The 14,720-nt window shown below is 45.1% G+C and overlaps 1 protein-coding gene across 1 annotated transcript in view; it reads left to right on the forward strand.

Moving 5' to 3' along the window:
* The window catches only part of LOC137522552 (putative ferric-chelate reductase 1), a 37,674-nt gene that overhangs the window by 5,437 nt on the left and 17,517 nt on the right, over positions 1–14,720 (forward strand). The window contains exon 2 of the mRNA XM_068242633.1: positions 11,906–12,104. Coding sequence (XP_068098734.1) covers positions 11,909–12,104 — 196 coding nt within the window. The 5' untranslated portion in view covers positions 11,906–11,908. The remainder of the gene's footprint in view (positions 1–11,905; positions 12,105–14,720) is intronic.

The following is a 14,720-nucleotide window of genomic DNA, read 5'->3' on the forward strand; positions in this document are numbered from 1 at the left end:
TGCACTAGATTGAAGCGCTCCTGCATCTCTTGGTGAGTCCTTCAGAAGCGGTACTGGACTTTTAACAATGTTTGTTTTTTTTTCCTTCAACAGAAGATCTGCCACGTTGGAGTGAGGAGGACGCCGCCGACTCCGACACCAAGCTGAACCCCGGCGAACTCCAAGCAGAGGATCTTCAGGAACCCTCAAGGCTTTGAGCAAGCTGAGGAGGATCAGCAGTCCCGACGAGACCTCTCCTCATATGCGACTGAGTGCAGTGGAGCTCCCCAGAACAACCTCTCAGTTGTCACTTTGTCACTGGTCACTTTGTCACTTTGTCATTTTGTCACTTTGTCAGTTGTCACTTTGTCACTGGTCACTTTGTCACTTGTCACTTTGTCATTTTGTCACTTGTCACTTTGTCACTTGTCACTTCTCACTTTGTCACTTGTCACTTTGTCATTTTGTCACTTGTCACTTTGTCACTTGTCACTTCTCACTTTGTCACTTGTCACTTTGTCATTTTGTCACTTGTCACTTTGTCACTTGTCACTTCTCACTTTGTCACTTGTCACTTTGTCATTTTGTCACTTGTCACTTTGTCACTTTGTCATTTTGTCACTTTGTCACTTTGTCACTGGTCACTTTGTTACTTGTCACTTGGTCACTTGTCCAGATGATCTCGGTACACCTCCTGAGATTCAAATTCCTGCACACATTGCTCTGGGATTTGGGTGTGATGAATGATGCATCTAACTGGCCACCGGAGGCAATTAAGGCCTTCAAAACATTGAAAGCAGCTTTCTGTTCCGCCCCCATTTTGCGTCATGTTGAGTTGTTGACGTCATGTTCATCCTCGGCCTCGCCTTGCATTTCAGTGCGAGGTGCATTTTCCACAGAAAAAGGTTGTGAATCCGGGCACAACATTTGTGGCTGTTCCATTGACCTTTCACAGGTAGAAGATTGTGGGGGTGGGAATAGCTCCTCCGAATAGCCCATTGTGTCCTGAAAACTACTCATTGCATTGCTTTGCGCACACATTTTTTTGTCCTCATGCAAGGCCTGAGTTGCACCTGAAAGCGTGGCCTTCTCCTCCTGCGCCTCCTCCTGTTCCATCACGTCTGCTGCTGCTGGGTTAGCGTTGACGCCCGGTCCCTGTTTATTGAACCTCTTATCTTTATTACATTTATGACTGCATGGCGGTAAAAAGCATGCTATCCGCATGCTTCTTGTCCTCATGCAAGGCCTGGGTTGTTGTGTCTCAAAAAGCATGGCCTTCTCCTCCTGCGCCTGCTCCTGTTCCATCACGTGTGCTGCTGCTGCTGGGTTACCGTTACCGGTCCCTTTTCCTGGAACCTCTTCTCTGTATTAGATTTATGACTGCATGGCGACAAAAAGCATGTTACCTGTGCAAAGAAACATGACATTTTCCACATTTAAAAGACAGTTTTTCCTTTGAAACTTTACAATCAATTTTCTCAAAAACTATAAGCTCTTTTTCAAATATTTTTTTTCCTCTTGTACCCACTCCCAAGGTGCACATACCCTGCTAATTTGGGGTATGTAGCATGTAAGGAAGCTTTACAAAGCACGAAAGTTCGGGTCCCCATTGACTTCCATTATGTTCGGAGTTCGGCGCGAACACCCGAACATCGCGGCGATGTTCGGCAAACGTTCGCGAACCCGAACATCTAGGTGTTTGCCCAACACTAGTCTCCCCGCCTCTGTCCTAGAGTAGGACGCTTTGTTTACCTCTATCGGCGTCTCCGGTAACCATGGGAACGCCGATACCGGAAGTGACGCCGCCGCTAACCGGAAGTGCGGCGGCGTCACTAATCTTGCCGCTCTGTATAGACGGCGCTTGTTCAGGGGCACATATACGCTACTTTGAGTGCTATTGAGAGCACACCGCCCCCCACCATGCCACCACTGAACAGGTATGAGCAATACATAGTGGACACACCCCAGAAGGGAGGTCTGCATATCTTCAGTAGTATTTAAACACGCACCGAACTCGGTGCTTCAGCTCTGACTCCCCTACTGCTGCTGGGGGGAATTTTGTTGGTGGAAGGTGCACAAATTATTTCATTGTATATATGTACAGCAATCTTTGAGAAAGGGTGAAACATGTCAGATTAACAATATACAACCACTTTGTAAATAGCACTTAAAGAGACACTGAAGCGAAAAAAAAAAGATGATATAATGAATTGGTTGTGTACTATGAATAATTACTAGAAGATTAGCAGCAAAGAAAATATTCTCATATTTTTATTTTCAGGTATATAGTGTGTTTTCTAACATTGCATCATTCTCTAATATGTGCAGATTACACAACACTCAGCATTCAAAATGAGTCTTTCAGAGCAGTCTGTGAACTAATGACCACTCCTCTGGCAGAGAAAAAGAAAACTGTTCACTTACAGTTGAGATAATAAAAGTCAGAAAACAGCCCTCTCCACGACTTTGAAAGTCGTAGAGATTAATGGCTTTTTTGCATAGAGATAACAACTGGAGTTTCTTAGCTCTTCCTGTACTGGAAACAATTACACTGATGTATCTGATCTTAATGTTTTATTTCTTAGGTGTACTACACATACAAATCATTATATCATAATTTTTTTTTCGCTTCAGTGTCTCTTTAAGCACTGTTCTATACCACCTCAGCGCCTACAGTGATAGTTGTAGTTCCACTTGGTATCATTGCAGGTCATAGGTATTACAATACATTGACCCTGCATGATCACTGCAACTTTCTATGTATCTGTAGGAGCGGCATATATGTGGAATAGCTACACCACTCTGGCAGACTTGACGGTGTGGGGGATAAGCGAAGACCTCCACTCATGACCCAATATACCGCTTCTACTGTTAAGAGGACTGCATTAGGACTCTTTTTTAACTAATTAGTTTTTTACGCAAGAGTGACCGTACTCTATCTTTGTACCCAGAGGGTTTGTCCATTTTGGACTAAGTGTGAGCGATTAGTTTCCCTGGTACACATTTTCTCGGCAAGTGTGCGCCATATAGTATAGTCAAATGTTCACACCACTGAAAACTAACTATAGGCTTAAGTGAGATAGTTTACTAGGAAAGACAATTTTACAGTTAGGGGCACTCTGCACAGAAAAGGAAATGTTCAATTATTTCGCGAGTGAGATAGAGGCTGCCATATTTATTTCTTTTTGAACAATACCATTTGCCTGGCTGTCCTGCAAATCTTTCAGGCATCAGCAGTATCTAAATCACACACCTGAAACAAGCTTGTTGCAAATCCAGTCAAACATTAGTCAAGGGACATTTGTCCAGGGTCTATGGATAAATAAATTAAGGTGGCCATACATCAGGCAATTTACGGCCGATCGACCATCCGATTTAATTATGATAATTGGAATCAGATGAAACATACAGCCAGGGCAACAATGGAATGGTTTAAAACAAAACATATCTATGTGTTAGAATGGCCCAGTCAAAGCCCAGATCTAAATCCAATCGAGAATCTGTGGCAAGATCTGAAAACTGGTGTTCATAAACACTGTCCATCTAATCTGACTGAGCTGGAGCTGTTTTGCAAAGAAGAATGGGCAAGGATTTCAGTTTCTAGATGTGCAAAGCTGGTAGAGACATACCCTAAAAGACTGGCAGCTGTAATTGCAGCAAAAGGTGGTTCTACAAAGTATTGACTCAGGCGGCTGAATAATTACGCACACCCCACTTTGCAGTTATCTACTTGCAAAAAATGTTTGGAATCACGTATACTTTTCGTTTCACTTCTCACAGGGGAGGACTGGGACCTTTCAGCCTAGGGGGGAAAACACAAACTAGAGGCCCGTTTCCATGGCAGCTCAAGGCCAAATTACGTCAGACACGTACCCCACGTGCTACATGCTGGTAGTCACGTGGGGCGTCTATGCGGAAATACAGCAAGGACACTTCCAGGGCAGTGTGACAGGTAAAGTATAACTGCACAGGCACCGGGGATCACATAATACATTTGGAGGGATGACAGCAAGGGGTTTCCGTTGTGTCCGTTGTTCGTGATTATCGCACGTCATTACCGCTGCACACCAAATCAACCACATTGGCCTGAGATTTCCCAGCATCTCAGATTCAACCAATTTCCGCCCCAAATCAGTCAAATCGTCAATTGGGCATGCTTGTGGCGGCACCGATTTTCACCCAATCCGATAGTAATTATCAAAACAGGTGGTTGATCGCTGAGACAACAGATGTATGGCCACCTTAATTCCAGATGACTTCGCCCCCCACACACACACACACACACACACGCACACACACATACACACCTATGTCTATAGAGGTACTGTCCCGTCAGAAGAGGGACAGTTGGGAGCTATAATGGTGTGAAAGCAAACAGTTTTTTTGTTTTTTTTTCTATGGACCCTGCAGGCAAGCCTCTGCTCTGCATCTTGCTGTGTACATTTACCAGCTTACCCATCCTCTAATTGCTCCGTAATTGCACCTTTATTTTTCTCAGCCAGCCTAATGTTTCACATTGCTTTGTACAAAAACCTGAATGCAGCAAGCACTGTACCAGCCCTAAATCATTAAATGAGAGGCAGCCTGGGGGGAAATTTCCCCCTTTCCCCCCTGGCCAGTCCTCCCCTGCTTCTCACATGTACACCACTTTATATTGGTCTTTCACGTGGAATTCCAATAAAATTGATTCATGTTTGTGACAGTAATGTGACAAAATGTGGAAAACTTCAAGGGGGCGGATACTTTGGCAAACCACTGTACATTACCTGTCCGCAGCCTCTGCTGTCCGTACACGTGCAGACTGCATTGAGTTGGCAAGGTGGTCGGATGCGGCATCACAAGGCTGATTCCTGATCATTTTCAGCATGAAATTGATTGGGAATTGGCCTGTGGTGTATGGGCAGCTGACATCTCTCTAATCAGATTCGATAAGAGAGAGATTTGTCTCTTTGGTCGAATCTGCCCATCATCGCTAGATATATGGGTGGGTACCTTTAGAGGCTGATTATCAGCAGGACAGCCAGGCAATTTGCTTTTGTATAAAAGGAAATAAATATGGCAGCCTTTGTATCCATCTCAGGTCAGGCATCCCTTTAGGAAGATTACTCTTTTTTTCTGTAGATCTTCTTGATTAGAGATGGCCCAAAAGGTTTGCCAGAGAACTTATTGGCGCCAACTTAGCTGGTTCAAGTTTGCGGTGAACCGCGAACACTTAGCAAGTTCGACCCGCCCCCTATACTACATCATTGGGCTAAACTTTGACCCTCTATCACAGTCAGCAGACACATGGTAGCCAATCAGGCTGCACTCCCTCCTGGAGCCCCCTCCCCCTTATAAAATGCAGCAGCGTCGGCAATGTTCTCACTCTGTGTGCTGCTGTATTAGTGAGCGAAGGGAGAGGCATTGGAGAGATAGGGAAAGCGATAGTTAGAGGTCTGTTAGGTTGCTCCTTGCTGATATTTGTTGATGAAAAGCACCCCAAAACTGCTCTTTTGAGAGCTAATGTTCTTCTGATGTGTTTTTTGTGTGTGCCACTGACACTGCATATACAGCCCTGTCTGTCGCAGCCGGCCCTTGCTAATTGCTGTACTGTGCCAGGCCCAGCACATTCAGTGCATACCTTTCACTGCCTCTGTGTGACTGCACTTTGTATTATACCACCAGCAGTCAGGTCAAAAAAAGTGTTCAGTACCTCACCTTTATCAAAATGAATGAGGCACGGATCCCGAGGGCTACTGCCTGCCCTTAGACTTAGTCAGTCCCCACAACACAGCATCTCTGCCTGCACGCCGTGTGACTGCCTGCCCCAAGACTTAGTCAGTCCCCATACAGCATCTCTGCCTGCTGGCCGCTGCTGCCTGCCCCAAGACTAAGTCAGTCCCCACATAGCATCACTACCTACAGGCTACTTGACTGCCTTCTCCGCCACCACCAACTGGGTCCAGACCAGGACTCCAGGTGGATTCCTGAATTTTTAAGGCCGCTAACAAAAACAATAATATTTTTTTTTCTGGTGAGTGTACATGCCTGCCTAATTTTTCTGGCTGCACTGCGGCTGCAACAACAAAACAAAAGGCACATACATGTGTCAATTCCCCTTCGTGACCGTCACTTTGCCGCGGTGAAGGGGCTTGCGTATCACAATAAAGCAATGACCGGCTATGTGAGTGTTTGGGGGGCACACCTGACCCAAGATAATAAGGTGTTGCTTGAAAACCGCCATCGCCTGCACTCTCGCCATCGTGCGCACCAGTCCAGCACGGCCATCACTACACAAACAGCTGTTTGTGGTGCGTTACACAGTGAGTTTGGTCTGTCAGTGTGACGCAGTACACTACTTACACTAACTGCTGATCCATGTATACAGTACACATGCAAGATGTTTTCAAGCACTTTAGACCTCCAATTTAGCAATGCAATGTGATTTTTGCCTTTTATGAATTATAACCCTGCTGTGCGGCAAATCCATAATTTTCCCTGGGACTTTTGGTGTGTATCCCACTCTGCCATGCGCCCCTCCAGGTGTTAGACTCCTTGCAACATCTTTTCCATCACTTTTGTGGCCAGAAACAGTGTTTGTAGTTTTTCAAGTTCACCTGCCCATTGAAGTCTATTGCGGTTCGAAAAGTTCGCAGGTTCACAAACTTTTTGGGAAGTTCGAGGTTAGCGAACTGAAAATCGGAGGTTCGAGCTATCTCTATTCTTCATTAAACCAGTGTCAATTAATGGTTTATCCTGAAGATATTAATTGCACTCTTCTTTTGAATTAAATGCTATTTATATAGGTGACAATTTACATGATCATCTGAAATGTGTCATTGTGTTTGCAGACATAAGGTTACTTTTAAAGAGAAACCAAGAATTGAACTTTATCCCAATCAGTAGCTGATACCCCCTTTTACATGAGACATATATTCCTTTTCACAAACAGGCCATCAGGGGGCACTGTAGGGCTGATATTGTGGTAAAACCCCTCCCACAAAGAAGTTCTGAGTAGGTACTCTTGGCAGTTTCCTGTCTGTGAACCTTGCTGCATTGTGTGAAATAGCTGTTTACAGCTGTTTTCAACTGCCAAAAAAACATGCAGCAGCTACATCACCTGCCAACAGTAAAAATGTCACCATGTAATAAATGTCAGAATGTAAATCAGGGATTTAAAAGATTTTACAATGGGCAAACACTGACTAAATCATTTATACATAATTATTGTAAAAATTAAGCACTTTTTATTAATTATTTTCACTGGAGTTCCTCTTTAAAATTACTGTATCTATAGATTTCATACATGTTTGTCCCAATGATTTAAACATCAGTTTACTGAACATTGCTGTTATCAATCAAAAAGTGGTTTAACTGCTGTGTTATCAGTATTGAGCAGTGCCCTGTTCACCTAACATGGGACTCGTCCATTCGTCTAACAAAATGGAGAGTGATAAGAAGTGTTCAGCTAATGTTAGGTACACACAATGCAATTTTCGGACAGATTTACTTTCAGATCGATTATCCCCGATTATGACAATCCTGACAATATTGATTATGTCCGATGTGATTTACGATCGATTTTCTATAGAAGTTTATGCAAAATCGAGCGGAAATCAGATTAGACATGTTGGAAATAATCGATCTGACAGTAAATCTGTCAGAAAATTGTATCGTGTTTATCTAGCATAAGTGTATCTCTCTTCACAGAGAAGACATTCAAGTCCTGTCTCTGGCACAGAAAGAAGGAGTGCACATTCAGTGAGAAAGCCCTGATGAGGATAGGCATACCCTATCGAAACGCGTTGACCTGGCTGCAAGAGTGAAGTCACTGCCAGATAACGAACTTGAATATTGGCCCCAGACCTCCTAAGACACCGGTTAGGGCTGAAAGTCTGTTGTGCATGCCCTGAAAGTCGATACATCTCCTCTGCATCCACCATTAAGGACAGTACATGCAGGGCCGGCCCGCTCATGAGGCGGGGTGAAACATTTGCCTCAGGCGGCAGATCTGGGGTGCGGCACCCGCCTGTCCATGCGCTGGGGGCTGCCCGCCGAGCTGGAGGGGTAGCGGGCAGAAAGGGGGTATTGGGCCTAGCGGCGGGGAAGGGGGTCGGACCCCCCCCCTCCCTCGCCTGGGTCTCCCGATCTGCGCTCCCCTCCAGCGTTAAGTACAAGCCTGCATATGATGAAGAGTCAACAGGCGGGGGAATCACTCACCTCTTCCGCGTTCCATCGTGCGCTCCACTGACGTCACTTCCTGCAAGGCCGTCCACTTACAATGCAGTGGGCGGCGTTTTGCCTCTTCATCATATGCAGGCTTATACTTAACGCTGGAGAGGAGCGCAGATCGGGGGACCCACGCGAGGGAGGGGGGGTCCGACCCCCCTCCCCGCCGCTAGGCCCAATACCCCCTTTCTGCCAGCTACCCCTCGAGCTCGGCGATTTTTTCTAATTTTGCCTCAGGCTGCAAAAAGTCTAGGGCCGGCCCTGAGTACATGTAAGTAATACAATTACGGCTATTTCAGAACAGAGCTGGAACTGTGCCAAATCAAGGACAAAATGAATACACATGCTTAAAAACACCCACTTTTAAACGTTTTTAAAAACAAGTGTAAAAACATTTTTTTTCTTTTTAACTCATTTAGGATTGTAAGGCTTTTTCTAATTTTTTTCTTTGTGACCACTGTAATTGGCTCACAGGCATTGAAATTGGCTCATGACCATGGTACTGAGCTCAGCTGTCATTAGACAACCGAGTTTACTTCCAGCAATGACACGCTATCACATCCCATGCACAGGAGCAAGTGTAGTTAAAACTACTGTACACCACATCAGGCTTAACCACTTAAGGACCAGGGGTGTTTTGCCTGATCTGTGCTGTGTGGACTCTCCAGCCCGCAGCACAGATCAGGATTATGCCAGGGCGATCAGACTTACCCCCTTTTTTCCCCACTAGGGGGATGTCCTGCTGGGGGGGTCTGATCGCCGCCGGCTTGCTGCGCTTTGCGCGGGGGGGGGCTCTTCAAAGCCCCCCTCCGCAGCGTTTTTGGCGCTCCCTTCCTCTCCGTCCCTCCCTCTCCTTCCATGGGCTGCGCAGGACGGATATCGTATTGTAGTATAGGCTCCAGCCTATCATGTGTCGGCGATCCCCGGCCAATCAGAGGCCAGGGATCGCCGATCTGCCTTACGGCGCTGCTGCGCAGCAGCGCCGTATGATGTAAACAGCAGGGATTTCTTCCCAGCGTGTTTACATTTTGCCGGCGAGCCGCGATCGGCGGCTCTCCGGCTGTTCACGGAGATACCCTCCGTGAACTGACATGGAAAGGCCGCTCGATCGAGCGGCCGTTTCCATGGGAAACCACTTATGACCTGCCGACGCCTATCGGCGTTAGGCGGTCGTTAAGTGGTTTTAAATTAAGCAAGCACAGCGTAGTTTTAATTACAGGTGGTCCCAAATCGATGTGTGCTCACCTCTAATAACTGCCACCTGTAGCAATCAGATGCTACAGTCCAGGGAACCAATGCTGTACACAGGGCCGGATTTGTAGTTTCCAGCACCCTAGGCCGGCTGTTACCAACCGCAGCACTTGTCAAGTACACATACCCATAACACTCCCTCGGCTCCTGTGCACATGCATACAGGAGTGCAAAATCACAAGGAGCCCCAGTGGACAGCGCTGCTTCTTTGTCCTCTGTGCTACTTGCTGCCATCAGAGCCACAAATAGGGGAAAGTGCAGCACAATGCAGAGAAGCCCATCCAAAACAGAGAACAGGTAAGTAGAAGGATCCGACACTACACACACTGGCATAGATGTAGTGTAATGCTAGGTACACATGATGCAATTTTCTGACAGATTTACTGTCAGGTAGATTATTTCCATCATGTCTGATCTAATTTCAATTTTTCGATCAATTTGCTGTTCACTTCTATGAAAAATCATTCAGAAAATTGATTGGAAAGCAGATCGGACATGTTGGAAATAGTCGATCTGACAGTAAATCTGTCAGAAAATTGCATTGTGTGTACCCAGCATAAGCTCAGGTGTACTTTACACAATGACAATCTAGCACTTTTTTTTATAACACTTTTTATTGGCTAACCAAAAGAAAAACAGTGAGCCTTTGGTGAATGAGCCGTCTTCAGACTTTGTTACTGTATACAAGATGTTAGGCACACAGCTATATATACAGTCAGCAGGAGATCCATTGATTGTTTTGTAAATATAAATAAATGTAACACAGTTGTCATTCTGTGTCAAAACACCCTGCTTTCACTGATGGTCAACACAGTACTTTGCTGGCAAAAAAAAAGCCAGGGAAGAGTTAAACTGTAGCACAAAGAATGTTGTTGGCATTCTCTAGGAGAAAAAAAAGAGCCATAAATTTAACAGATCTGAGGCCTTTAACAGCACTTACCTACTAGTAATAAATTAACATCAGTCAGGGAGGGGGAGAGCTGCTAATTCCTGCCCGTGAATGCGTGCTACATGCAAAAAAACAATCGGAACTCAAGAGTTCTGCTACTTGAGCCCATATATTTTTCTTCTCACAGCAGATTGTTTGTCCCCTCTCATCATACAGGTGACAGCAGATGCTGACTGCCATAACACACACTTTGCACAAGAGATATGCAGGGATCTCTGGAATTCAGGCAGACCAGAGCAAAGCAGGAGAGGTGATTTACTTTGACATGTGACCTCTTATCTCTCCAAGTCCTGCGCCCTGCTGATTTTTATCTCCCTAGGCCATGGCCTCTGATACCTTCCCAGAAATCCGGCCCTGGCTGTACAGATGTATCACTCTACCATTGCCTAGTGATGCATCTGTGTCAGGGGCACCCAAATTGTCATTCTAGCGGTCAGATCAGATCCAATCACTACAGCTTTGCAGTCTGGGAATAGTGATCCTCTACATTCCCAACTAGCAATGAATTAATACATACAAAAGTCATTTTAACCGGGAAGAGCCAAGGAAGATATTTTGAGGTATTTATAGCAGTAACATTTGTTATGTGAAAATTAGGAAGAGTGAAACATGAAAATGAAGTATATTTCCTGCACTTAAGTCTATTTTCTACTGTAAATGGCTATGAAACAAAAAAATAGGAAAAAAAAAAAGTTTTATACATACCTGGGGCCCCCTCCACGCTGATTGCTTCCTCGCCATCCTCCTCCGCCTCCTGGATTGTCTGGTAGAAGCCCAGTTAACTTCGCCAGTCAGGGTGTACTGCATAGTTCGGCGTATGCACACCCGCCCCATTCCCGATGCTGGAAGCGCCCTGCACAGAACACTTCCAGCTGCAGGCGCATGATGGGAGAGTGCAGGCAGACTGCACCTGCGCAGACTGGCGAAGCTAACGGGGCTTCTACTGGACAATTCAGGAGACGGAAGATGACGTGGGAGGGGCTGGAGGAAGCCCCAGGTATGTATAAAACTTTCATACCTTTTCATCTCAGGTACACTTTAAGGGTTACAATCCTTAGGATGTCCATGTTGACATAATTCCATCATGCAGTTTCTACCGATCTGCTAACTGTTAGTTCTAAGTCAACTGTACAGTAGAAACCTAAGGGACTTATGAATTAAAAAAAAATAATAAGATACACATGCTCACATGTTCTGCAGCAAAATCATTCTGTGCTTAGAATTGCTGAGAACAGATTCCAAAGACATAACAACAAAAGTTGTGTAGGTTATACCTTTAACTGCACACAATGAGAACAGATTGTTTCCCTTATTCTGTGTTTGATGTGAACATTAGCTAAAGCATCTGAGCTGTGTCTGCTTGATGCTGCCAGATGATTGGCTGAATATGTGCTTGAATATGAAGGGCCACTAGTGTTCCTCAGAAACTGCTCAGTCAGTGTGAGATATTGTATTTAGGCGGATCTTGTTTTCATTGCATACTACCAAACCTTTACTTTGTTTATTTGCCTTTCTAAGGAAATGGAAACTTCACTGAAAAGCATCTTCCTGCTGGTCACCATCTTTCCCACAATCACCCTTGCCTATCCTAATGGACGTGTGGAAGTTGCCTGCACCACAATGCTACCCAATCATGGTGTTGATCCTCAAACAGATCTGGCTCCATATAGCCTGACCTTCTCTAGCACCAACTACACTGGAAAACTAGCATTCCTGAGTAAGTGCTTCATGGGTTAAACTGCAACTCCAGTCAAAACATGACTTCTACAGCTCAATGTCTATCTTTGGGAAGATTATTTCTTACTTCCTGTTCTCTGTGGCCCTGTCACGACAGGAAGTGGCAAGAATCTTCTTATGCAAAACACATACAGCAACAAAATATTTACAGTATATAGTTTGTGACACATTTACAAAATTGAGTATTATTATTGTATGTGCCCCCAGTGCATTTCCTGTCCTCAGTAATCCAATCAGTTGGACAGGTGAGCATGAATTTTCCTAACTGCAAAATTGCTGCAATTCAAACATGGCTGGAGTTCTCACCATTACCCTTTCTTTTCAAAAACAGAAACTTACAATAAAAAAAAAAAAACACTGAAGTTCCACCTTAAAAATGTTTAAAGTGAAATTATGTGTATGTTCTGCTTCTATATTGCCCTCATGTAGACATGTTCCCAATATCAAAATAAATAGACCATACTCTTCCTACACTCCCATAAGTGCAGCAATAATCAGAGGCGTATCTAGAGGGGTGCAGACATGACTCGTGCCATGGGCGCCACAGCATCTTAGGCGCCATGCCTGCTGCGTCCCCTTGCCTGTCCCTGGGCTGAGCCCACATGCCTACCCCTGTGCTGTGCCGCCATGCCTGCCCCCGTGCCTCTCCGTCACTCAGACCTCAGAGCAGATTAATTCTGTTATCTCGGGAACATGGCTACTTAACTTATGTATGTAGGGTGCACTTGGCTTAGTGTTAGAAAAGATGATAAAGAGAGAATAAGAAAATATATTTTCAAAAAATTAACCAGCAATATTCCGAGATAAAAAATACAGGCAACATGTCCGCGAGAAAGGATGCTGTTTGTTAGAGGGGAGGGGGGCTCTGACTGGAAGGAAGGGGGGGGGGGGAGGGGAGGGCGCAATTTCAGTGTTTGCCATAGGCTCTATATTACCTAGATACACCCCTGGAAATAATGACCCTTCCTATAAATGTAGTCCTAATGCTTCCCCCATATGGTTAGCAATAATGTTCTGCTCCCTAATTGTAGAAGTAATTCCTGCCACCCCTCCCCATATGTGCAGCCATAATGTATAGTTTATAAGTAAATATCAGAAGAGATATTGGCCCAATCCAATTATCTTTTTATCCTGTTTTCTCCTAGGTGATATTTTAACATCTTATGTAAATAAAATGCTTTTTAAAGTAAACCAGAGCTGAGCAACTTTAACAGTTTTATACATACTTGGGGCTTCCTCCAGCCCCATCCGCATGGATCGCTTCCACGCTGCCATCCTCAGTCTTCTCCTGCACCGGTACAGGGTTCTGTCACTTCAGCCAGTCTGGACCAGTCTGACGTAAGAGAAGTGCGCCCTCTATGCATCTCTCCAACAGCTGCCGGAGAGATACGTAAAGGGTGCACTTCTCTTGCGCAGAGTGGCCATGACTGGCTGAAGTGACGGGACCCGACACCGAAGAGGGAGAAGACTGAGGACGGCAGCGTGGGAGCGATCCGTGCGCATGGGGCCGGAGGAAGCCCCAGGTATTTAGAAAACTGTTAAGAGTTGCTCAGCTCTGGTACACTTTAAAGAGTAACTGTTAGCCCCCAAAGTGAAATTTAAATCTGTACAGCAATGTTTTATTTAGTATTAAAGTGATCAAAAAAGCCAATGCGTTCTGCAAAAATCAGTATAATTTTGCTACTATGTAGCCTTTTGCCCACGCTAACGACGCAAAGCCGCATATCAGATACTGATGACATGCCTATGTTTGCCCTCTCCCCCTCTCCCCCCTCTCCCCCCCAGGACCAGGTGCCGATCTATTTGCACCACAAACAGCTGACCGATCTGACACGGAGACAGAGCGGCAGCACTTCTAGCCGGAGCACCGCAGAGCAGCCGCCGCCGTGCATCTCTCACATGTGATTCTCTCACATGTGACTCGGCGGCGGCTGCTCTGCGGTGCTCCGGCTGGAAGTGCTGCCGCTCTGTCTCCGTGTCAGAGCGGTCAGCTGTTTGTGGTGCAAATAGATCGGCACCTGGTCCTGGGGGGGAGAGGGGGGAGAGGGGGAGAGGGCAAACATAGGCATGTCATCAGTATCTGATATGCGGCTTTGCGTCGTTAGCGTGGGCAAAAGGCTACATAGTAGCAAAATTATACTGATTTTTGCAGAACGCATTGGCTTTTTTGATCACTTTAATACTAAATAAAACATTGCTGTACAGATTTAAATTTCACTTTGGGGGCTAACAGTTACTCTTTAAAACACCAGCAAGCAAAAAATTATTTTCACAGTATTTTTTCACCTACTGTTTGGTACTTTTTTCAAATGCAGAGTGCTGAAAAGTAATTTAAAACAGAAGATGAAAAATTATCACCTAGGGAAAAATGTAGGAGAAAAAGTGAATTTGATTGGGCCCAATATTTATTTTAAAACAGGTCAAATAGATATGTAGGAAATCATAGTGATAGCCTAAAAAAAAAAAAAAAGAAAGAAAAAGAAAAATAATCTAGAATCCCATTTTCTTTGTCTACTAGTAATTTTAACCAGTTCCATTAATGTGTGCTAAACGGCCTCCCGTGCACGCACTGCCGCAGCCCCGGTGTGCGCATGGT

This window comes from Hyperolius riggenbachi, chromosome 6 (genome assembly GCF_040937935.1).
Source record: "Hyperolius riggenbachi isolate aHypRig1 chromosome 6, aHypRig1.pri, whole genome shotgun sequence".
NCBI classification, from domain to species: domain Eukaryota; kingdom Metazoa; phylum Chordata; class Amphibia; order Anura; family Hyperoliidae; genus Hyperolius; species Hyperolius riggenbachi.